Source organism: Sceloporus undulatus, chromosome 4 (assembly GCF_019175285.1).
Source record: "Sceloporus undulatus isolate JIND9_A2432 ecotype Alabama chromosome 4, SceUnd_v1.1, whole genome shotgun sequence".
NCBI lineage: Eukaryota > Metazoa > Chordata > Lepidosauria > Squamata > Phrynosomatidae > Sceloporus > Sceloporus undulatus.
In genome coordinates, this window is record NC_056525.1 from 189,638,885 (window position 1) to 189,663,714 (window position 24,830).

Genomic DNA, 24,830 nt, shown 5'->3' on the forward strand with positions numbered 1-24,830 from the left:
AAAAAAAATCTGAATTTAAAAGTACCAAGATATATGGGATGTGGTTGGGGGAAAAAGCAATAGATACTTTTCACTTATTTTTCATTTAATATAATTTTATTCTTGTTTTTAAAAGAACACTTAAAATGTGACTACATATTTGACTACATATTTGAGAGTGTTTTTGTTGTTCATTGAGAGGTTTGTTTTGGGGTTTTAGGATGCATTTAAAGTGTCTTCTTAGGGCCCATTCACACTACTTAAATGTAGTGCTATATTGTACTTCAGCTGTCTTGGCAACATACTGTAGAATCCTGGGATTTGTAGTTTAAGAACGCACTGGAGTTTTGTGGCTAAGAATGCTAAATGCCCCTTCTAAACATCAAATTATTATTATTATTATTATTAACCTTTATTTATGAAGCGCTGTAAATTTACACAGCGCTGTACATGCAATCTTTTTAGTTAGACGGTTCCCTGCCCTCAGGCTTACAAGCTAAAAAGACATGACACAGAAGGAGAAGGGGGTGGTGACGGGAAAGGGTAAGAGGTCCAGCAGTTCCTCTCAACCTCCGAGGCCTGGACCAAGGCAGATGGACTGAAGGGAGGGCTTGGCTTCAAAATGGAAGGTTAATCATTATCCAGGGAAAATACATACTCACAAGTAGGATAATACATATACAGTACATAGCAATACAGGAAATGGATCAATAAACAGCCAACAACAGAACATCAGATAGTAAGCGACAATTATGTGATGCCTGGGAAGGCTTCTCTGAATAGGATGGTTTTCAACTCCGTTTTGAAGCTGGTTAAAGAAGTGATGGCTCTTGCTTGTGGAGGAAGAAGGTTCCAGGAGTGAGGGGCAGCAAGTGAAAAGGGGCGAATCCGGGATGGGGCAGAGGAAATCCTGGGCTGTGACAGGAACCCTTGACTACCAGAACGGAGGGCCCTGGTGGGAAGGTGAGGAGAAAGAAGGTCTGATAAGTAAGGAGGGGCCAGTCCATGGAGGGCTTTGAATGTCGACAGCAGGAGCTTATACTGAATGCGGAAAGGGAGAGGGAGCCAGTGAAGGGATGCCAACACAGGAGAGATGTGGTCAGAGCGGTGGGTGGAAGTGATAATGCGTGCAGCTGAATGCTGGACAGAGATTAAAGGACGGAGGTGAGAAAAAGGAAGCCCAGCCAGGAGGACATTACAGTAATCAAGTCGTGAGATCACTAGGGCATGGACCAGGATCTTGGCAGTAGAGGCGGAGAGATATGGTCGGATTTTGGCAATATTGTACAAAAAGAATCTACAAGCCTTGGCTGTGGTCTGGATCTGAGGGATACACGACAGAGAAGAGTCAAAGATAAAGCCAAGACTGCGGGCTTGCTGGACTGGTTGAATGGAAATGTTGTCCACAGAGACAGAAAAGGAGTGTTGAAGGTTGGGCTTCCCAGGCTTCAGTGAGATGTTGCTATTCCAGTTAATAATATGGGGATATAGCACTGTAATTGTGTAGTATTACTGAGTCCTTAGTGCACCTGTAGTTCAGCTCTACAAAATACTTAGCTACCATTCCAAACAACCATATAAGTCATCCTCATCATTAGACTTCTGTAAAAGTCCCCTTCCAGAAATTCAGATGCTGATCTGGTAGTTTTGGCTGACTTGAGTGAATGTTAATAAAAAGGACACCATCTCTCCTCAAAAGAAGCACAATAGGGGTTAACTATTCTGTCCAACAACTTTTCCATTAGTAAACTGTCCCATAACCTATGCTACCATTTGTCCATTGTTAAGCTGCCCGTCTTCCAGTTCTTGGCTGTTTCAATTCTTGTGATGTCCAGGAGAAAACAAATTATTTTGATATTGAAAATATCAATGATTTGTGTTTCAAGTCTTTGTTCTCTCCCAGAGAGAAGAAATATATTTCATAAATATCTGCGAGACCTCAATATTCTTCTCTCTGTGGTTCACATAAACATTTTACTGTTCTGATAAAGTGGAATAAATTAATACTTGCTAGCCTCATTGGGTCAAATTTTAAAATGGCCAATCTGAATTTTCCTCAAAAGCACCAGTTGAAGCTATCTTCCTTCTATTAATTATGCATTTTAGGACACTATTATCATTCATTTCAGTGTTTATTTGTTCACTAGAGTTAAATTAATTTTACCTTTCAGTCGTGTTCAGAAATATTCACTGCAACAGCATATTACTTTAATCTTGATGCTGTTCAATTTTTCCTTAATAGTTTGTTTGCATTTCTCCAAGTTTTGGTCCCATAACTATTATTTATTTCAACTATCATAATCCTGGTGCTTGCCTCCAGTGTACTACTGTATGGATACATGAGCAAATATAGGGGGTATTACTTGACGGACCTATAGTAAGAGACTATAAACTAACTTACAAACCTGTTAGAAATTAGAAAACAGTTTTGGAAGCAGTGGAACATTGTAAGATCTTGCCAGTTGTTGCATGGTTAAAGTAATACGCTTATATTGTTTAATGAACTGTTTAATGAAAAAGTTTGTCATATTCACACTGGGTTTCTTTTGAAAGCAGATGAGATCATAAATAGTAGGGGTAATTCCCCATCATGTTTACATTAAAAATCTGAAAATTCATTGTTAACAACTTGAGAATTGTGTGGAGTTTGAGACAAAAACCCAAACCTTTCCTAAAGCTACACTGTGTCTGAAAGCATGCATGCATTGACTGTAATGACCTAAAGCAGATTTACTCAGGAGTAAGAGTCCTTATGAGCTTTATGGGTCTTACTGCCTAAAGAGATATCAACACTGAGATGCCATGGTCTCCCATTTACCTAACTATTGATCCCATATGGTTGTCAGAACCTTGTTGTATTTTACTACCAAGAGCTTGTTCTTTCCTCTCAGAACCTTTTGTCTCTTTGTGTATTTGTGTTGTGCATGGCCAGCCTGCACGTTTGTTGTTGAAACACTTTGGTACGATGTTGTTATTTAACTCTGTCTTTGTAACTGTTTGCACTGCTAGCTGCTGCACTGAAGCAACCACCCTCTTGTTGTCAAGGCAATCAACCCTTGATGATTTAGATGGACCAGATCCTATTCCTAAAACAAGTGAGCGTGCGCGACCTAGGCTTCGTAAAATGTACAGTATGGATGTATCTTCCTCATCTGCTGACAGTGGCAGTATAGTGTCCAGGTGCTTAACTCATGCATGCTTTGTTCATTCATTCACTTTCACAATTATAAATTTGGGCAATGTAAAAGTTTGCAAGTATAGTGTGTGTGTTTATGTAGCAGTTTCGTGTGCGTAAAGTTACTTGCATGCACAGCAGATGCATCTGTCTGTTGTTTAAGTTCATACCAGTATTTATACTTTTGTTTGGAACCTTATTTTAGTTGCTGATTTTTCATTGCTACACTTTTAATGTTAGGTTTCTTAATTAAGTGCTTATTTCTTTACTTTTCAGCTAAGAGTTTAAACTATAGTATTTTCTTCAGACCCTGGTTAGGTCAGAATCCTGGTTAGCCTTAGACACAGCTAACACCACTCACTGCTGATAAAAATGCTTAAACAGGTTAAGACCAAAGATGAGGGGGTTCACTTGGAAGAGGAGGTGGAGTGGGGAGGGTGAAACATGTGGCCTGCGGCCTGCTTCCAGACTCAGGTGTGGTTGCTTAGGTTTGCACTAGCTTCATACGATAGTCCATCTAACCGTTGTGTGTCTCGTGAAATAAGAAATTGATGAGAGTATTCTTCCCCCTATTCATGACAGTGAGGCTACCCAAATTACTATGCTGTATTCCCGTCAAGGAACAGCAGAAACCATTGAAGAAGTTGAAGGAGAGGAGCATGAGGAAGAGGGGGCAGATCCAGCAACAAGACAGGAGCATGATATGGAAGATTATTGCTTGGATTCTGAAGGAGCTGCATACACTTCTGATACGGATATGCCTTCTTATTCTGCTTTGGATGGCATTGCTGAACCCCCTCCTTCATATAGCAAAGTTGTGAGCTTGGAGCTTTTACCTTTGGATGATTCCCAAGATGGTTCATCTGATAAAAATCAAATGATGGTGAGCCCAGATGAAAATCAGTCTATCAGACCAGATGATTCAATACTCCCACCTTTGACACATGAACTGACTGCAAGTGAACTACTTCTTAACAAGTAAGAATCACCAAATTGTTTCCCCACCAAAATGTCCATATCTATAGAGGAAATTATCTAACTCCCCTCCACATATGAATATTTTTGATATTTCAGTTGTTCGGTTGCAATTTACTTTACAAATTAAACTTACTGCTGACCCAATACACTTTGTCCAATTTCATTAAATGTATTCTTGGAGCCTGATCTTTCTGGTGGCACTGGTCACTCATACACCAGCTTAACATCATAAATGTACAGTGCACCCGCGCCATATGTGGCCTTGAGCATACGCACTCAAGCCGCAGGGCGTGAGCGGGGCGGAAGGGGCGGCGCATCCCATTCAATTGAATGGGTGCGCACGCCTGTTGCGCCCCGCCCGCGCCCCCGCGCTGCCACGCACGAGCCCCATTGTTTCCAATGGGGCTCGAGCATAGGCGGAATTCACCTTACACGGCGGGATCCGGAACGGATCCCCCGCATAAGGCGAGGACGCACTGTAACTGCATTTCATATCCTTAGTTTTGAGAGTCTTGGCGCTTTTGTTTTTATTTTTGGATACAACTTCTTCTCTATCATTAGGAAATAGCTTTTGCGTGGGCCAGAATGGACAATTGGCCATGGTTACATTATTCAGCACTGAGCAAGAACTTCCAGACATTTTCTCTTATTAACAGAGGTGTGATTTATGCATTACAAAATTCTTCCATGAAAGACCCATGTAACTATTGCCCACAAAGGTGCTTCCTAATGTATACAAAAAGTGTATACTGTACATTATGAAAAATCACAGCTAATTGCAGCATTCCAGGACAGATATACATAACAAAAATATTTTATGATCTGACCAATTTTTTACCAAAGTAATTGCTTTTAAACTCCCCCTTATGCAAACAGTTTAACATGTGGAAAGGCCCAGAGATCGAGCCTGATCTCTCCAATTCTTTGGATGAATTTTAGAAACAACCATAAGTATTTCTACTTGGAAGTTTTTTCCTTCTTCTTATGTTGAGCAAGAGATCTAAGTGAGGCACCATGTCATCTTGGAAATAAATATGTGTGAAACTTAGTGGATAGTCCTGGTTTTAGGTGGCTTACTTTATGACCATGTGGCATTGTTTGGGAAACCCATCCATAACTGGGTTTTGAAAGTGTATGGTTCTTTGGGAAATTCCTGTTAGTTGGAAAGCTCTAATTTGTTATTACTAACAGATGCAATATTTAAAATATTTACACATCAAATCATGTAGTCTAACTTTTTCCCCACAGAATGTTTAAAGATGAAGAACTGGATGAGTCAGAAAAATTCTATGCCGATCAGCCACGATTTTTGCTGCTTGTTTATGCTCTATATAACACACTTGTGGCCCGTTCAGAAATGGTGTGTTACTTTGTAATTATTCTAAATCACATGATTTCTGCTTCCATGATTACCCTCGTACTTCCTATTCTTATCTTCCTTTGGGCTATGCTCTCCGTCCCAAGGCCTAGCAAACGTTTTTGGATGACAGCTATAGTCTACACTGAGGTATGTTTTCATTTAGTAGCCATTGAATCTAAAAATGTCCAATCCAGACTTCTAGCATTACAGGAATGGGTTACACTAAAACTGGAAGCTTGCATTTCCTGATTTAAACTAACCATAATCTGTTGTTGCTATCCATTTGAATCAGCTGTGATTAGCTTAAACTATAGCTCTGATTTCTACTCTTGTCTTGTTTATTTCTAATGTGCTTTCAGTTGTTAATGTAATGGCAAATTATTGATAGTTTACACTAGTGCCCTATGCAGGCATTTGTAGTCCTAGTAGTAAAGGGAGTGCGAGAGGAATGAGAAACAAAGCACACAAGCATGTTGCTGGAGTAGAAATCATCGTAATATTATTGTATATACTCATGTATAAGTCTAGAAATTTTAGTCAAAAAATTGACTCCAAAAAACCTGGATTGACTTATACACGGATCAATGTAAGTCTTGTACTTTACATCCCCTGGTGAAAGGCAAGAGCATAATCTATCCTGGAAGCACTGACCCCCTTCTGTTCTCTCATCCATCCAGCCTGTAGGATGAACACAAACAGTTATGTCTGCTGGACATTTGTAAGTTCGTTAGCATTGTTTTCCTTTGCTTCATCATTTAGATATTTTGTTACATGCCCCTAGGTTTTACCCTTGACTTATCCATGGGTCATATCAAAATCCATAATTTTGACCCCAAAACCTGCCCTGACCATGAGGTCAACTTAGATTCAAGTATATACAGTAATTGATTATAGCTGATGCAGTATAGGGATCCAGGTACTGAACAACCTGTTTGACAATTGATGAAAGTCCCACAGCTTTCTGGTAGGATGATCGGAAATGGGATACACATGGGTAAAAGTCACTACATGATTTCCTTACCACCTCAGAGTGAAGCCTATCCGTGGCGGGATACACACCGCCATATAGTACGTATAGGATACGTACTAGGGTTAGGAAGGGGCGGTGCTTCCGCACCCCCCTAACCCTAGTACGTATCCTATACGTACAAGATGGCGGCGCACCTTCTACATGGGCGCCGCCAGCTTTACGTACTGGACGCACAGCGTCCAGACGTGTCGCGGCGCCTATGACGTCGCGAGTCCGCGCCAGGCGCCTCACGACATCATAGATGCGCCGCAGAAAGAAGCTCCAAAATTGAGCTTCTTTTTTGCTCCGCGTGGGAGTCGCGCGGTTTGGCTGCTGCGGCTCCCGCACGGAGCAAATGGCGGCGGCGGGGAAGCGCCGCAAAGCGGCGGTTTGTACCCCGCCCATGAGCCCCTGAGCAGAGCATATTCCTGAAAGCCTTCACCTTTGAAAACTTTCAGAAAACCCCAATATTGGTGGACACAGCATAAAAACCCTGTTTCCCCCACAGTGGACTGGGCCCAATTCTGCCACAATGCATTTCAGATATTACTCTGATAAACATATTTTCAGAAAAATAGAATAAACAATCCATTTTGAAATGGGTTTTCTTAAGAATAGTTTTAAAAAGGCTATTTTCACTAAAGATTATTTTATTCTACAGTTTAATACTAAAAAGATGAAATGATTGGTAGCAGATGCAGGACAGGTGAAAAAAGGAGTTTTTCAGACAATGCTTAATCAAATTATTAATGTGCTGCTGTGTAGTTTTGTGACAGCTCTGATGATAGATTAAACAAATTCATCAGTTTTCCCACTTAAATTTAACCTCCATCTTCAGGGTTGTTGTTTTTTTTTCTTATTAGCAGTTGTTATAATGCAAAAAATGAACACCTGCTTTGCTTGTAAATTACCAGAACCACCGGTGACCATTCTCCTGATATTTGTTATGCTTCCTGCAATATTTTAACAGTAACTAATCACTGTAATGAAATTTCTGGTATTTAATGATATTTCTGATGTTGTATTTGAGGAAGTGGACTGTAGTTCACAAATGTTTCTGCCAAATAAAACTGATTGAATCTTTAAGTTGCTGCAAGACTCTATGGCATTTGCTTGTATAAACATGGGGCTATTTTAATCTTTGTTTTGTTTTTTGCGCAGGTAGCAATAGTTATAAAATATTTTTTCCAATTTGGATTCTTCCCTTGGAATAAAAATCTGGAAATAAAAAAAGATAAACCTGATCATCCTCCCAATATTATTGGTATTGATAAGAAAGAGGGTTATGTGCACTATGACCTTGTTCAGCTACTTGCTTTGTTTTTCCATCGATCCATTTTAAAGGTATTTTGAAATTAAATAGGTACTTTGTTCTTGTGAACATAGTTTTTTGTGCAAAATGATATGGTTTACAACATGCAGTACTTCCATCCTTTCTAGATTATAATTTGCATGTTTTACCTAACAAATTTAAGAATAACACAAAGAAGCCTATTATTAGGCTAAATGAAATGCTGTCATTATAAAATCAGATCCGTATATCATTAGTTAATCAGCTAGACCTTTGATTCAAAGCTATATTTTCACACAATGCTTTAGGAATTAGCAGATCCCAATGAACATCTGTTTGTTCCTTTAAAACAAACATCTTGAAACAGCCAGGACTTTAATATTAGTCTGGGCTCAGCAAAGTATCACTCTAAAATTTATTTTCACTGGCATTGGGACCAACAACTCTACATTATCTAGATTAAACTGTAATATCCTCAAAGAGCCTCTCATTCTAGAAATTAAGTACCAACATGAGCACAAACTTGTTAAAATGCCATTAGCCATATTCTTAAAATTGTGGTTCACAAGAGGTTACATGATAGAAGGTAGCAACATATTTCAATATTAAGTGCTTTCTATGAAGAAAGAGAAGCTCGAGAATAGTCAGTTGTAAAGTATAATTAATATAACTTTGAATACAAAAACATATTAAATTTCTTTCTTTTTAGTGTCATGGATTGTGGGATGATGAAGATGGAGGAGACAATGGCAGTAATAAAGATGATTCTGATGATGAGTTATGTGAATCAGACCGGAGAGGTTCTTCTGACTCTCTGCAATCAGTTAATTTGGCAACATCTGTTGAATCCATCCATGTTCATTTTCCGGAACAACACTCTGCAGTCCGCAGGAAAAGTTCAAGCAGTGGTTCACAGTTGTCACACAGATCTAGCTTCTCCTCTCACCGTTCAAAGAGAGGTACATGTGTGTTTTTACCACTAAGACTCTAAAAGCGAATAGGGAATCATGCTGCTCCATACCTAGACATTCTTTGACTGTATTGGTGCGAAATAATAGTGGTCATTTCTCTTGTGAAGGATAAGTGTTTGGAATGGAAAGTTGACTTCCTGATATATTATTAAATTGAAGCCCAAAGTATATTTAAGCCAAATACCTTAAGAATTGCCTCTCCTCATATGAGCCAGACTAGAGATGCCATGTTCTTCTATGGCACTTCTGAATCTCCTCTCATAAATATAATAATAACTTTATTACAGCCATTTGGCCAGCACTCTCATAAATATGACAATTTTAAAGGTATAGCAGTGTTAGTCTGGAAAATAAGTATAGAAAGGGATCTTGTAGCACCTTTAAGACTAACTGAAAGAAAGAAGTTGGTAGCATGTGCTTTCATAGAGTTCAGCCTATTTCTTCAGATGCATGTTTGGAGTGAAGAACCTAGACACAGATTTATATAAGCAATTTATGTGTGATACTGGCCTGGTCCATACCGGTGCTTTGTGCTGGCCTGGCCACATAATAGGGTTGCGTGGGGGTGGAGCATCCACACGTCCTGCAACCCTAATATATGGCAGTGGCGTCATGGCAGTGTCCCGTCCACACAGGGGCCGCCATGGTGACATCACGCACGTGCTGTGTCCAAATGGTACAGCGCGTGTGTGACGTCTCTGGGTGCAGTGCGGGAAGGAGCTCCGAAAAGGAGCTCCTTTTGGGCACCGCATCATTCCCTCACCAACCAAATGGCTGCAGGAACAATGGCAGGGAGAAAGGGGCCAGGCAGCCCCTTTCTCCCATGGCTGCAGCTCCCGGGGTGTCCAGGGGCATGAAGTCCCAAGGGCACCCTTTTCTGCAGCACAGGGAAGCGGCATTTTGCCACTTCTCCATGGCCCAGAAAAACTCTGGATTGGGGCTTCAGGGCTGCCGGTGAGGCTGCCCTGCCCCCAACCCGGAGATAAAAGGGGCGCCACAGACCCACACCTTTGGGGTGGTCTGTACCACATCAATGTTAATTCAGATTCAAAACCTTATATGTGTATGTATATATGAGGTGGCGAGTAGAGTTTTAACAATGGCCACTGGGAGACAAAAGCAGGAAAAGCTATTATTGACAGCCAAGGAGAGTAAATAACCATATGAATGTTGGAATGTAGTGTGGGAAACAGAGAGGGTTATGTTGAACAAGTCAAGGGCACCCTCAGGATGGGGGTTAGAAAGTGTTGAAATGTCTGTAGTGTGCCAGTGTGTAGGCACACTATACACATTTCAATACTATCTAGCCCCCCTCCTCTTGAGGGTCCCCTTGACCTGTTCAACACTTCCCTCTCTGTTTCCAACACTACATTCCAACACATATTCATATGGTTATCAACTCTCCTTGGCTGTTAATAGCAGCTTTTTTCCTGCTTTTCTTCCTCAACACACATGTGTGAATGTGCACACACACATGGCAAAGTTTAAGCATCACTTCCCACCTGTTTCGTTTACCTTGAAAAAAAACTGGATCCTACATTTAAAAACATGGTTTAAATTGTCCATACCCCCCCCCCAGCTGTCTTGGTTTGGCAGGGACAGTCACAATTAACACTTTGTCCTTGCACTTTTTCAACTGTTTTTAAAATGTTCCAGTCCTCTTCCCATTTTCTTCCTTCGTACTGCAGACTGAGGCGGGATACAGACACTTTGGGCCGGCCTGTGTGCAGAGTCATGGCATGGCATCCGCATGCTAGATGCTGTGACCCCATCCCCATGGTGCCATTTTGGTACGTGCCCGTTAACATGGCCAGCGCAATGATAACACCACTATAACACAGCGTCCATGGTGCAGTGCGGAAGAGTTGTCATGAGACTATGCCATGATGTCCCTTTCAGGGAGCCGCTTGGGGTGGCTTCATTTTGCTCTCTGCAGAGAACGGATCAGTGCAGCAGCACCGATCTGGGGCAAAAAGGGGCAGCTGCATGCTGGCCATCTGTACAGGCCCTGAGTTCAAAGTGCAGAAACAGTCTTTGCACTCAGTTAACACAGCAAGGGAGAGAGAAGAGGAGGGATGTAGTCTTATTCTTTCCAGTAGGCTCATGAAAAAGCAAACTGATGCAATCTTTCCTAGCTTCTGTGTTGTTTCTCACTGACAACCATTGACAACTTGACCACACACTGGTGTTGTTTGGCCATATGTATCCTGATTTTTATCTGTGAAGTGTTGAAGGGTATGATTCTCTCCCTATGACCCACTTATACACTTGGTGATAATATTGTAACACTAGTGACATTTCTCCCTTTCAAATATGCAGCTGTTCTATGTTTTTATTGTATATTTGCATATTACCATTTGGTTTGTACACATTTTTAACAGATGGTTAACAAATATCAAATAATAAATTTGGTGTGATTCAGACAAAAAGAAAAAAATCATTAGACTGGGGGCCTATAAAGTATTGATATAACCAGTGTTAAATGCTATCCCCAAATGAAATTCAGCTTTCAATTGAAAGCAGAAAACATCTGTAGAAATTGATTTGCAATACGCAACACATACAGTAGTGCTATTACATGACAACAGTGGCCAAAAATAATACTTCAAATAAATCAACAAGCATTCTCATGGAATGGACCTATGTTCTAGCAACCAATAGTTTAGGATCTAATAGAGACCAGAATTAGGCAACTTTCAAGTTCTGTGCTTTTTTCACTTTCTCTCCCAAGATCTCATGGATACCCTGGTTTTCTGAAGCAAGACTATATATCATTTTAAAGTTTAATTTAAAAGCTTTAATTAAATGTGATTTTGTTGTAGTTTGGCAATAGATAGCTTGTCAGTCATGTTGAAATAAGCTGTAGAAAGCTGTAAAGATACATTCCTTTTCAGTTGTAACTGGGAAAACTATGCGCTCTTCCAGTCTTTTACTCCAAATCTCAGGGGTCTAGCTTCAAGTGTCAAGTCCTTGAAAGATACTTTCAAGTCAAATCAATTAGGGTCTCAAGCCTGGGAGCCAGCTTTTAACAGAAAAAAAAGGTGGTGGGGTATGTTTCTCAGAGGGGAACAGCAAATGCAATAAGCAATGGACTTGAGTCTGCTCAGCAGCCTGTCCTTGCTACACATCAAAGGAGCCTTCTAAAGCTTTTTAAATGCTTTAGAAGTTTTTAGAAGAGGAGAGGAAGGAGCCATGACCCCATGGTTTGTTGCAGCTTTAAAAGGCTTTAGAAAGATACTTCCACCTCAATCCGGTTGCCTAACACATTTGTTTTTTCCCCTCCAAGAATGGCAGACCATGTGCTTGTCAGCTGCTAAAAGTGAATAATGTCAGCAAATCAGTCACTAAAAATATCCAAGTTGCAAATTGAGTCAAGTCAATATGCCATTTATTGTCAAGTCAAATCCAAATTGAATCACTGAAGTGACTTCAGTCTGAGTCAATCAACTTGAGTATACAGACCTTATCGCATGGGGTAAAAACCCTGGCTTACCTTTCCCCAATGCAGTACTAATTTGGGAGTCACACAGAAATTGCCTTCCAGGTCCATACCAGATGCAGCCCAGGTCCTGTAAGCCACCTTGGCGGCCCCTTTTCAAAAACAGAAGCTTCCAACTTCCAAAAATGGCCACTGAAGTGGTTTACAGGAACAAGATGGCGATTCTGCAGCAATTTCTGTGTGACAGGACCCAGCTGCCTTCCGAATTAGCACTGAATTTAGAAAAGGTAAACCAGAGTTTTAACCCACTGCTTTCTATTTTGTGAAAAGCTGCAACAGACCTTGGAATCACAGCCTTTTACTCTCCTCTTCCTTGAAGGTGATAACTTTTCCCTTCTGATCTTAAATAAATTACAGTTCTCTGTGACATCTGAAATTTGGGACACTCTGATTTGTATGACATGCCAGAATATGAAACCACTTTTTTTTTTTAATCCAGGCAAAATCTCACTGACTGTAACTTAAAGAAACAACTGTTTACCAAGTTCAGACATCTCAGGGAACTGTTAGATAATATCCAGAAGTCAAAGCTTTTTGATCTCCCCACAGTTGAAAAGAAGTGAAGTTTCTCTTTACGTTTGACTTGTACCGTTACTCTATAATTTTAGTCCTTTCCATAACTTAAGCTTAATTTAATATAAGATTAATCTAATACTTTGAAGTAATTCTTTCTCCCAACTATATTCTCAGGCAGTACCAGCACAAGAAATAGCAGTCAAAAAGGAAGCAGCGTATTGAGCATAAAGCAAAAATCAAGGAAAGAGCTCCTTATGGAAAAGCTGCGAGAACAAATGATTATAGCAAAGGCATTTACAATTAAAAAGTAAGAAATTAAGATTTTATCAATTTAAATGAAAGGAAATTTGCTGCAGAACAAATCTCAAGGCTTTTTGCTTTTGAAGAGACAACTTACTTCTTACAGCATCTGCCAGTGAAAATAGCCCTTAGTTCTACATGCTTAGGATCCTTGTGGTATCCATGCCAAATATCAGATATCTAGGTTTTACAGTCTTGGAACTATAATGGACAAACACAGGCATGTACACTTCCTGTATTTTATTATAGGTTAACCAAATTATCATTCAGTGAATTAAGTATATAAAATGAAATAAAGTATAATATATTTTAGCTGGATTTACAAATAAATAAAGTTACTTGTAAGTAAGATTCTGTTTCTGTTACTTCAGGACACTTCAAGTATATGTGCCCATCAAACAGTTTTTCTACAATCTGATCCACCCAGATTACAGTGCTGTGACTGATGTTTACGTCCTGATGTTCCTTGCTGATACTGTGGACTTCATTATCATTGTGTTTGGATTTGGGGCTTTTGGGGTAAGTTGGAAGGAATTTAATGTATCTGAATGAATCTGTCATGAAAGCCATTCATTGTGACAGACAATAAAGAGGTTTTGCTCTACTTAAAGTATTGGCTTGGCTTTTCTTCCCAGAAACATTCTGCTGCAGCAGACATTACTTCTTCCTTATCAGAAGACCAAGTGCCACAAGCATTCTTAGTTATGGTGCTAATTCAGTTTGGAACCATGGTAGTAGATCGGGCACTCTATCTGAGAAAAACTGTCATGGGGAAAGTCATCTTTCAAGTCATCCTTGTTTTTGGTATACACTTCTGGATGTTTTTCATATTGCCTATAGTGACAGAAAGGTAAGTTATTATTTCAAATACTTTAAATTTAGCATTGTTCATCCATTGGCTCAAAATAATGATGATTTCATGTGAAACAGGAAATATACTGTTTATATGATACCAAGATAGCAGTTAGCTATGGTTACATTCAACAAATAAACAAAAAGAGCAATATGTAAATGATACGTTACAGATCCCACCTGTTCTTAGAAGCTAAGCAAGGTCAGTCCTAGTTACCACTTTGATGCGAGACAGCCAGCAAATAACAAGTGCTGTAGGCTATATTTTAGGTTAAGGAACTTGTAAAAATCCTCTTGAGTATTTTTTTTTTTTTTTCCTAAGAAAACCCTATGAAATTCATGGGGTCACTATAAGTTGACAAAGGACTTGAAGGCACATATACACACATGGAAAACTCGCTTAAAGAGATAGCTGCATAGTGGCTTCTTTTATGAGGCACCCTCCATCTGGAAATATCCTATATCATTATACTAATGATTCACAACGAGGGACCATTCTCATTTTGAAAGAGAAGGGAAAGAACACTTCCTTGGGGTGCTAATATGTCTGTTTATAAAAAGTAATTTGAGAAAGTTCAGGAAAATTCATATTAATTCAGTTCATTCCCAGCAACTCAATACTAATGCCTTACTAGAGTTTTCATAACTGCCTGTACTTTATGGTTTATTGTTTATATCAATACTTTGAAAGATTAGGAACCAAAGCATCATATTCTGTATCAGTAGATCACTTGAGACTGATCAGATAGTTGCACAGTCGTCTATGCTCTTTCTAAAAGCAGCTAATAACAGTCAGCTTAAATTTGGGGAAGCTTCTAAAGTAGTTTGCAGTACAGTGTGAGAAGCTTTGTTAAGTAAAGAAGAGTAAGATGCCCCAATCTGAATTACATAGACTTTTGAGTCCAGTAAGTGTTGTGCACGTATTTGTATTCATTGCCTGCTCTCTGTTTTGCCTTGTAGGAAATTCAGCAAAAATACAGTTGCCCAACTCTGGTATTTTGTGAAATGTGTTTATTTTGGATTATCAGCTTATCAAATACGTTGTGGCTATCCAACTCGTGTACTTGGGAATTTCCTCACTAAAAGTTACAATTATGTAAACCTCTTCTTATTTCAAGGGTAAGTACATGAACATGCACACATAATACACAATTGGGGGAGGTGCATTTCAGTTTCTTTTTCCTCTAGGCTTATTGAGACTGGTGATTTCCACTGGTGTCAATTAGTGCAAACCAATTGCACAAATTCATTGGTGTCACCAATTAATGTTGCTTCTTGTTGATTCCCTATCCAAATGCTCTCCTAACTCCTTGACTCTCCTAAAAATTCAAAGGATAGGTTGCACACTTTGATTCATTTGTAGGTGTCATGCTTGTAATATGGGTTGTGATTCTAGATTTAATCATGTCCAACTCCTTCAAATCCTTCATTTGCCTTATTTGATTGTCACAATTCCAATATATCACATTTTTCAGGGAGGAACAAAATATTACATAATACTCTGGAACAGGAGGTGAAAAAGCCTGAAACATTACATGATTGGACAAATGCCATTAATGTCATCTTATCTTTTCTTAGTCAAGATATACAGCAACAAATACCAGTATATTTGTTCAATCTGTTAGAACCCATCTATAAATCATTTAGTTCACTGTTTATATCACCATTTATATGCTGTCCATGTGCAAGTGGGTCAAGTTGTACTAGTTTGGAGCCTGGTGCATGAATGATGAAAAATACAACAAATCTTCAAGGAAACCCCAAATCCAAAATGCTTTAAAATACAGAAATAAATTACAGTATAATCCACATTATACGCAGGTGCCTTTTACATGGCTTTCAGCTTATGCTGAAAGCCCCGTGCCATTTACTGGATGGCGCACTCGCCATGGTGCGCCACAACCACAAGCCCCATTATTCTCAATGGGGCTCGAGCATACGTGGAATTTGTCTTGTGCGGCAGGGTCCGGAACGGAGCCCCCACTTGTAAGGCAAGGGACCACTGTACTTGAAATCTCCTGGTGGTGGAGTTTCATTTCTTGGAGGTCTTTAAACAGAGGCTGGATGGCCATCCATCAGGTATGTGTTGATTGAAAATTCCTGCATGGCAGGGGGGTTGGACTGGTTCACTCTTGTGGTCTTTTCAAACTCTATGACTGTGATTCTTAGCATATACAGTGGGCCCTCTCCTCATGCGGGGGATCCATTCTGGATCCTCCTGCAAAAGGGAAAATCTACCTATGCTCGAGCCCCATAAGAAATAATGGGGCACATGCATGTGGATGTGTGGCGCACACGTGCCACGGGTGCACACGCCATTGTTATCCTCCCCACGCAGCTTCCAAGTAAGCTACAAGTCACATAAAATGGATCTGCGCATGGCACGGATGCACTGTACTTAGTTACAATGTAATTCCCCATCTATGATGATTTCACTCTATTTAGATTCCGGCTGGTACCATTCTTGACAGAATTGAGGGCCGTAATGGATTGGGTTTGGACAGATACTACATTGAGCCTTTCTAGCTGGATTTGTGTTGAAGACATTTATGCTCATATATTCATCCTAAAATGCTGGCGAGAATCTGAGAAGGTAAGAAAACTTCTTTGCTTTTGCATTTTTAAAAAATTTTCTGCCTTTAAAGTAAACCAATATGACAGGTTCTTTAAGAAATATAAAATGCATATGAAGAATTAGAGATATATGAAAATATTTGCTTATCTTGATGGTGTTTCACAGACTGTTTTGTTTAGCTAGTTTTCTCTAGGCACAGTTGCAATTAAACACCTAATAATATACAAAGACTGATTAAGAGTAGAAAGTACAGGTTGAGTCTCCCTTATCCAGAATTCCAAAATTCAGAATTGTCCACAAAATTGTCCACGGCTGAGATAGAGACACATTTTCTTTCTAATGGTTCAATGTACATAATTTTGTTACATGCACAAAATTATTTTTAAAATATATTATTTATAAACGTACCTTCAGGCTATGTGTATAAAGTGTGTACAAAACATGAATAAATTTCATGTTTAGACTTGGGTTCCATCATATTTCATTATATAAAATATGTTGGGCCCCAACATATTTCATATATATATATATATATATATATATGCAAATATTCCAAAATCCCCCCCAAAAAAACCTCTGCTCCCAAGCATTTTTTGAATAAACAAGATTCAACCTGTAAAATGAAGTGTCTCCATGAAATGTTTAATTTAAGACATCTGAAAGTAAGAACTGACATGACTTCATGTTACCACAAAAACTTTAAGACTTGAAGTAGAAAAATTATAAATATCAACTGAACCTTAATGTACAAATGTACTGTTCCCAAAAAATCCTTGTTTACTCACCTGAAACAGGAGGTCTCAATGAAAAGCAGAATTGATGGTCATAAATCAGTGTGAACATTAGGAAGCTGTTTCTAAATGGACCTGGAACATTCCAGCTAGGGCTGCACTCAAGATTCTTTTGATCTGTGTTATTATCTGTGTTCATGGCATTTTATGGGATTAGTCTCTTTTTATAGCATTGCTCTTTTTTCCCCCTGCCAAAATGTGAATGATAGCTACAGCACTGCGCCAGATCCAGTTTTGGTGTGAAATGATCCTATATGTCTGTCTCTCCTGTTTTGGGGAGACAACTTCTGTGCAAAACACAGTGGTTTTACCCTCATACTCCCAAACCTTTTTTTTAAAAAGCTGGAAATCAACCAAAAATGAAACAAAAAATGATGTAATTCATTTCTAATTGAATTGCATTCATTTCCAATTGAATTGCATGCACTGTTGCAACGTTATCAGAGGATGCCAGGGTGAAAAATGGCCCCTGCCACCTCTGCGTTTGCCCACCCTTGCCTTAAGGGATCTTGGACTGAGGGTTTCCAGGATCAAACACACTTAGGTGCTGTCAGGTCTTCCCTAATGCTCATGCAGGGGAGCAACACAGTGATTTTCAACCATGTGAGTCCCACGTCCTGTCATCCCATGGTATCTCCCAGGGTGAAAAATGAGAATGGGGGTGCTTACTGAATACTGATTGGCATCTGATGCCTAATCTTTTTTACCCACTGCTGACCTGAGGATCATATAATCATAGAGTTGGAAGAGACCACAAGGGCCATCCAGTCCAAACCCTTGCCATGCAAGAACTCACAATCAAAGCCTCCCCGACAGATGGCCATCCAGCCTCTGTTAAAAGACCTCCAAAGAAGAAAACTCCACCACACTCCAAGGGAGTGTGTTCCACTGTCAAACAGCTCTTACTGTCAGGACATTCTTCCTAATGTTGAGCTGGAATCTCTTTTCCTCTAGCTTGCATCCATTCATACTCCTGTATTCAACTCTAAACCTGGAACTTCAGGCATTAATGGTGGCCAGGAGTGCATTTGCACACTTAGGGCTTTTGCACCAGCTGCACTCATTCCTTGCGGGATTAGATCTGGCCACAGTGACACATATTTTAGGTCCACTGCAGAAATAATCCAGTTTGAGACTATTTTAACTGCCCTGGTTCAGTGCTAGAGAATCCTGGGAATTATAATTTATTGTGGCACCAGCTTCTGATAAAGAAGGCTAAATGTCTCCCAGAACTACAGTTCCTAGAATTCCCTCACATTGAGCCAGGGCAGTTAAAGCAGTCTCAAACTTGATTATTTCTGCAGTGTGTTTTGAACCTTATTGCAAACCAGTAGGGTTGCTATAATATAGTCTATGGCGGGTTACACACCTCCATGAAAGTACGGAGTCAGTCCGTACTAGGGTTAGGAAGGTGTGGTGCTTCCGCACCCCCCTAACCCTAGTACAGACTGAGTCCATACAAAATGGTGGCTCCCCTTCCACATGGGGGCCGCCATGATGACGTCACAACCGCGCCACCTCTATACGGGGTGGCGCGGATGTGACATCGGTCTGCGCCAGGGCGCTTAGTGCGCCCTTTCCGCGGCCCAGGAAGGAGCTCCGTTTCGGAGCTCCTTCCTGGTTTGCGGTGCTGCTTTGCCTCTCTGGGCGCAGCCTTCAGACGGCTACGCCCAGTGAAGCAAGGGAGAAAGGGGCCAAGCGGCCCCTTTCTCCTCCTCCCCGCCGCCACGGGGTGTCCTTGGGGCTTGAAGTCCCAAGGACACCCCTTTTCAGGCTGCGGGGAAGCGGCGGTTTGCTGCTTCCCTGCAGCCTGAAAAGCGGCGGATCGGGACCTCAGCGGCTGCCATTCTGACAGCTGAGGCCCCGATACACCGGGGAAAGGGGCGGGTGCAGCCCGCCCCAAATGGGCGGTCTGTAACCCGCCTATGTGACTCTGCCTTTCAGAAATTTAATGTTGTCCAGAGAGCTACATCCAGATTGTTAGTACACAGGGAACACACAGCTCTCTGATTGCAACAGTTCCACTTTCCAAAGAGATTAGATTGGCATCCTCCTTGCTCTCTTTCCATAAATGAGTGAAGACCTTTCTGTTTCTTTTTGAAAATAGAGTGAGTACGTTGACAGGCTACCCAAAGGCACCAGCATTATTGGGCTGGGGAAAGCTCTTCAATCCCAGGGTCTCTTCAGCTATCAATTGGAGACTCTTTCTGTATAGCAGCTGAGAAGGACCCCTCCGGGCCCCCACCAAGCACCTTAGATCTCCTCTTACCAGAGAAGAAGTTTAGATGGAAATATTATTGTTATTTTCCCATCTCCAGCCCATTAATGCATTTGTCGTCAGGAGGAACTCTCAGAGCACCATCTCTGGAAGTTAATCCCTTTTTAACTTTTATAGTTTGGGAATTTTTAACTAAGTAGGTTTTTCTTTTTCTGCTGTAAACTTCTTTGAGCCATAAACTGGAAAAAAGCTGAGATAGAGGAGGAGGAGGAGAATGGCTTGCCTTCCATTGCCATCATTCCCAGATGACCTTTTCAAATGGATGGGATTTCCATTGTACCAACAGAAGTTTCCTCTTTAAAAGAAAGAGAAGAGTTGGAAGCTCTGTTTATTTGTTAGTTTGTTTGGTTAACATTTGATTTTACTTGTTGCAGAGATATCCCCAGCCAAGAGGCCAGAAGAAGAAAAAAGCTGTGAAGTATGGAATGGGAGGCATGATTATCGTCTTGCTGATCTGTATTGTGTGGTTCCCACTGCTCTTCATGTCTCTTATTAAGTCTGTTGCAGGCGTCACAAACAAACCTCTTGATGTATCCATCACAATAACTTTAGGGGGTTATCAGGTACCAGCTAACAAGCTAAAATGTTGCATGTTTTCCTGTATACACTATTTTTATTTATATTTATTTGGATGTTGAATATTGGTGAAGTGGATGGATGCTGTTGCCACTTTTTAAAAAAAATCAGAATTTACTGAACAAAATACATAAGCATTACTTTCTTATTTTGCAGCCTATATTTACAATGAGTGCTCAGCAGAGTCAGTTAAGAAACATGACAGGAAAAGAATATGGTGATTTTTTACGGAAGTTTAAGGATAATGTAAGTAATTTTATGTGTTTGGTGTACTTTTGTCTATGTGGAAATAATAATACTAATTATATGTTGAATTATTTCAGTCACATTTTTCTTATTTAGTAGTATAACAACATTAATGTTCCCTATAGGCTGTGAGCACACCATTTGCTTGTAAAACCAGCTCTATTCAATTTTATTAACATGCAAGGAAAAAAGATTGAATAAATAGCAGTGTGTACTTTATGTGGCATGTTACTGTGTATTTGTTATTGTGTATACATCCCTAAATTTTGAACATAATGCAAATTGCCAAATTAAAAAATTATTATACATTTCAGAAAATGCACATAAACATGTATAAACAGTTTTGGGGAAGCAATTCAAAGCAAGCTTTTACAACCATTGTAATCACATATGAGACTTCCCTCTTCTCTGCATGGAACTGTGGCAGTTAAAGTGGCATCAAACCATATTTCTGCAGTCTGGATGCAAACCACTTCTCCCTGCTATGGGAAATGATCAAACTGGAAAATAAAACCTTGGCATTGAATACTGTAAGAGCCTTTGAGACAGGGATATAACTTTGACTTTGACTTTCTCTTTATTTTTATTTTTTAGGCTGCTTTGCAATTTTTAGAGAATTATGGTAGAGAAGATATAACAGTCGCACAGCTAGAAGGCAGTTCAAATTCATTGTGGACTATCAGCCCCCCCAGCAGGGAAAACATGATTAAGGAGCTCAAGACAATTGAATCTGATTTTTCTCTAGTTATTTCATGGACTGTTCAAAGGTATGGTTTCATGGCTATGTTGTCCTTATTTGTCAAGAGCAGCAGTTCCCAACCTGTGCTTCATGGAGCCCTTAGGGTTCTGCATGCACTTCCCAGGTGCTTTGCGGCCGCTCCAGGAAAATGAAAGAAAGAAAAATTGAATGAAATTAAAGAATAAGAAACAAAAAAATTACACTACTCCTAAACACCATTAACTTATAAGACATAGGGTAGGCCTCTTAGGGGCTCCACCATAAAAAATGATTCTAAAAAGGGCTCTGCAAGTCAAAAATGTTGCGAACCCCTGGTCTTAGGGTTGCCATAGCGCCGGACCTCAAAACCGGGAAAATGTAGGACAAAATTTTCAAATGTAGGACACAAAAATGTGTCCTACATTTGAAAATTCTGTCCTACATTTTCCCTGGCGATCACGGCGGGGAGCGGAGGCCAAGTGGCGAGGGAAAGCCCCCACTTAAGGAGGCTTTCCTTCCCCGCCTGGGTCCCGGGCCTCACCGCGATCAGAGGCCAGGATCGGGGCCTCTCCTCATTCCTGGCCTCGGCTGGGACCAGGAAGGAGGGGAGGAGGCCTGCGGCGATCGCCGCGGCCTCTCCTCGTTCCTGGCCCCCGCTGGGACCAGGAAGGAGGGGAGCAGGCCTGCGGCAATCGCCGCGGCCTCTCCTCGTTCCTGGCCCCCACGGAGGCCAGGAAGGAGGGAGGAGGCTGCAGGGAGGCGGGGAGGTTGGCGCGGCTGCGCCCAAGAGGCGCCGCCTCCCTGCAGCCTCCTCCGCACCAGGCCTCGCTGCCCTCCTTTTCCTCCGCGCGGCCATGCCCGGTGGAGGAGGAGGAGGGCAGCCAGGCCCCAGGGTTGCCCAGCAACCCCGCTGCAACCGGGCTTTTCCCGGTTTTTGGCTGCATCCGTGCCGTGACCGGGCAGGTGCAGCCAAAACCGGGAAAAACCCGGTTGCAACCGGGTTATGGCAACCCTACCTGGTCTAGAGTGAGTAATTTGTACTGCTGCATTTCTCTTGAATTTTAGATTGTTTGTCATGCCATGTAGGACAAGCCTTTATTCTTTTAATTTATACATTTTGTCTCAGGAGGTGGGTAGAAAGTTATGAACAGTGTTTTAGAATGAGCCCAGATGCAAAGATTAAAATAATCTACATGGACGGGCTGGAAGACAGGTCAAACATTGGAGTTTGGGGGAATTTGCAGAGGTGTTATTGTCCCCCCCCCCCCAAATATTCCTCTAGTAGGAGTCCTCATGATCCAAAGCACTTCCTTGAATGGAAGGGGCTTTGATTCCTAGAACAGCAGATCTGGAACCAACTCCAAGTGCCATAGTTGACAGGCAGTTTTCCAACAAGCTTGCAAAATGAACCTGAGAGGTCACATGTAGATGCAATGCCATCTGATGTTTTTGTAATATAATTTTAAATTTTAAATAATGTCATATTCAGCATAAATATCTGAGACCAAAGCCTACCATCTTAATTGTGGAAAGCTATTAATATCTGTTTATAAGCAATTAGATCTCAGGTAGAGGTTCCAAAGCAGATCCCATGCATGAGTTTAGCTCTAGAGTACAAGGCATTTTTGCACCACTGCAAAAAAGATGGAGTTGTCAATGATTTATAAGAATGTAGAGTCAATTATTCTGGATGAATAGCATTTTGAATCCCACAGAATTTTAGGAACTGAGGGATACTTTGTGATTTTGTGTTGACAAACAGTTGAATAGTGTAATCCTGTTTCTGTTTTGATTGAAGAAACCTGTCCCTTGGAGCAAAAGCAGAAATAGCATCAGACAAAGTGTCTCTCAACCTACCAATTGATACAAGAAGAAAAATTGCTGAAATGATGGAATATCCCAATTCAACAAACTTAGTGTAAGTTATTTTCCTCTTAATAAAAGTAAACTTTACAGACAACAGTTATTAGAAATCCTGTTGAGATATATTGACAGCATTGCCATATACAAATGGGAGGAACTGGCCAAGTGGAAAAATGAATCCCTCTTTACAGCAATATGAGTTTACAGCATCCCTAGTGAGGTAGGAAGTAGTCAAACTTTTGTTGAAAAAGCACTCCCTGAATCCCATCAAATGAGACAGAGATACAGCTATTCATGGACAGTGTTCAAGCATATAGTGTCATCCCAACTCCACCCCCCCCAAAAAATCGAAATTAAAATGGAAACAAAGAGAACAAGCAAGCAATAAAATAAGATGTCCATGTGTAAAAATGCACACATTACTTTGTTTTAGGAGCAGAAAGAAACCTAAAACTGGGAGGGTTGAATGCAGATGTGACTTCTTACAGTTTGAATTTTTGGTCTCATGTGGAGTTGTTGAGAGAGGGTTTCGGTTTACAGTAAGTCCCCTGAGGACAGAAAATACCCTCTAATCTGCCAGTGTTGTCCATTAAAAACATAGGATGAGTAATTATCGTGGCCAAATAATCTAAATGGAAAATATTTAGTAGGTTGCTTTGTTACAGACAGAAAAAATGTTGGCAGTGTCATTATATTCTCCACGCATCACGAATGGAGTAGAATTTAGAGTTGGAAGTGACCTCATGGACTATCGAGTCCAACCTCCTGCTCAATACAGCATCTCCAGCTAAAGCATCCCCAGCAAGTAGCTGTACGGACTCTTTTTGAATACATCCAGAGAAGGGAACATCGCTACCTCTCTAGGCACTTGGTTCCATTACCAAATCACTGTTCCTGTCAAGAAGTTCCTTCTAATGATCAAAATCTACTATCTGTAACTTGCCTTTCGATGATGTTTGAGCTGTCATCTCCAGCCTCCCTAGGGTTTACTTTAAAGCTCTCTTGATCAGGCTTCCCATGCTACAACAAAAGGTGATATCCCTTGTTCCTGGTTTCCCATTTGAACATCTTCACTTCTGCAATCCTCATGAAGATGTAAGAAATGGTTGCTTAGTATGGGACAAAATATGGACACCTATGACACCTCACAGTTCAATAATCTAGGAATCCTCCAATGTCACTCTCTGAAACTAGTTCTGCAGCCAGAAGCTGAGCCACACAATGACAGCTACTAGAGTTGTTCCCATAGGATACCATAATCAATGATATCAAAATCAAGGGGAGATCTGGGAAGATCAAGAGGTTAAACCCCCTCCTGATTAGGAGCTGCTCCTCCAGGGAGGGAAGGATGGAAATGGAGCCTTTATGGGCCTGGGTGTCTGGCTTTGGCTCCTGATTAGGACAACCGAGACTGTTTGGTACCATACATTCCCTGAAATCAGTTCAAAATCAGTCCATATAATCTTATTTCCTTAAGGAATGGCTGAAGCTGGCCATCTTAAGTACCTTGCCCCAAAGTGGATGTCAGTGATAGGGCAGTAGTTCTAATATATTTCCAAGTCCAGGAAGTCCAGGTCTTCCAAAGAAGACCATATTCAGCTTTCTTCAATGCATCGGGTACCTCTTCTTGACCTCCTGGAGCCATCCAGTCAATCTATCTCTGCTAGATTTTGTCATCCAAGATGAACAAGGGCCAAGCTTACACTTGGTGGGATAGACATCTTTTTCACATCATCAGGATGCAACAACTGAAAGTGATCTTTAAAAAAAAGATCAGGTGGTCTCCAGATTCTATAATAACTATGGTGTCAAGTTCTGGGTTAAAATGAGAGACTTTCTCTTCTTAGTGCAGA

At 40.7% G+C, this 24,830-nt stretch overlaps 1 protein-coding gene across 1 annotated transcript in view; it reads left to right on the forward strand.

Annotated features, from left to right (window-relative positions):
* LOC121928425 (piezo-type mechanosensitive ion channel component 2-like) overlaps positions 1–24,830 on the forward strand; it is a 100,428-nt gene that overhangs the window by 72,523 nt on the left and 3,075 nt on the right. Inside the window, exons 30-43 of the mRNA XM_042463093.1 lie at positions 2,989–3,159; positions 3,737–4,132; positions 5,381–5,639; positions 7,663–7,845; positions 8,502–8,751; positions 12,953–13,085; positions 13,450–13,597; positions 13,714–13,928; positions 14,891–15,049; positions 16,376–16,523; positions 19,949–20,137; positions 20,307–20,396; positions 20,991–21,163; positions 22,913–23,032. Coding sequence (XP_042319027.1) covers positions 2,989–3,159; positions 3,737–4,132; positions 5,381–5,639; positions 7,663–7,845; positions 8,502–8,751; positions 12,953–13,085; positions 13,450–13,597; positions 13,714–13,928; positions 14,891–15,049; positions 16,376–16,523; positions 19,949–20,137; positions 20,307–20,396; positions 20,991–21,163; positions 22,913–23,032 — 2,634 coding nt within the window. The remainder of the gene's footprint in view (positions 1–2,988; positions 3,160–3,736; positions 4,133–5,380; positions 5,640–7,662; positions 7,846–8,501; positions 8,752–12,952; positions 13,086–13,449; positions 13,598–13,713; positions 13,929–14,890; positions 15,050–16,375; positions 16,524–19,948; positions 20,138–20,306; positions 20,397–20,990; positions 21,164–22,912; positions 23,033–24,830) is intronic.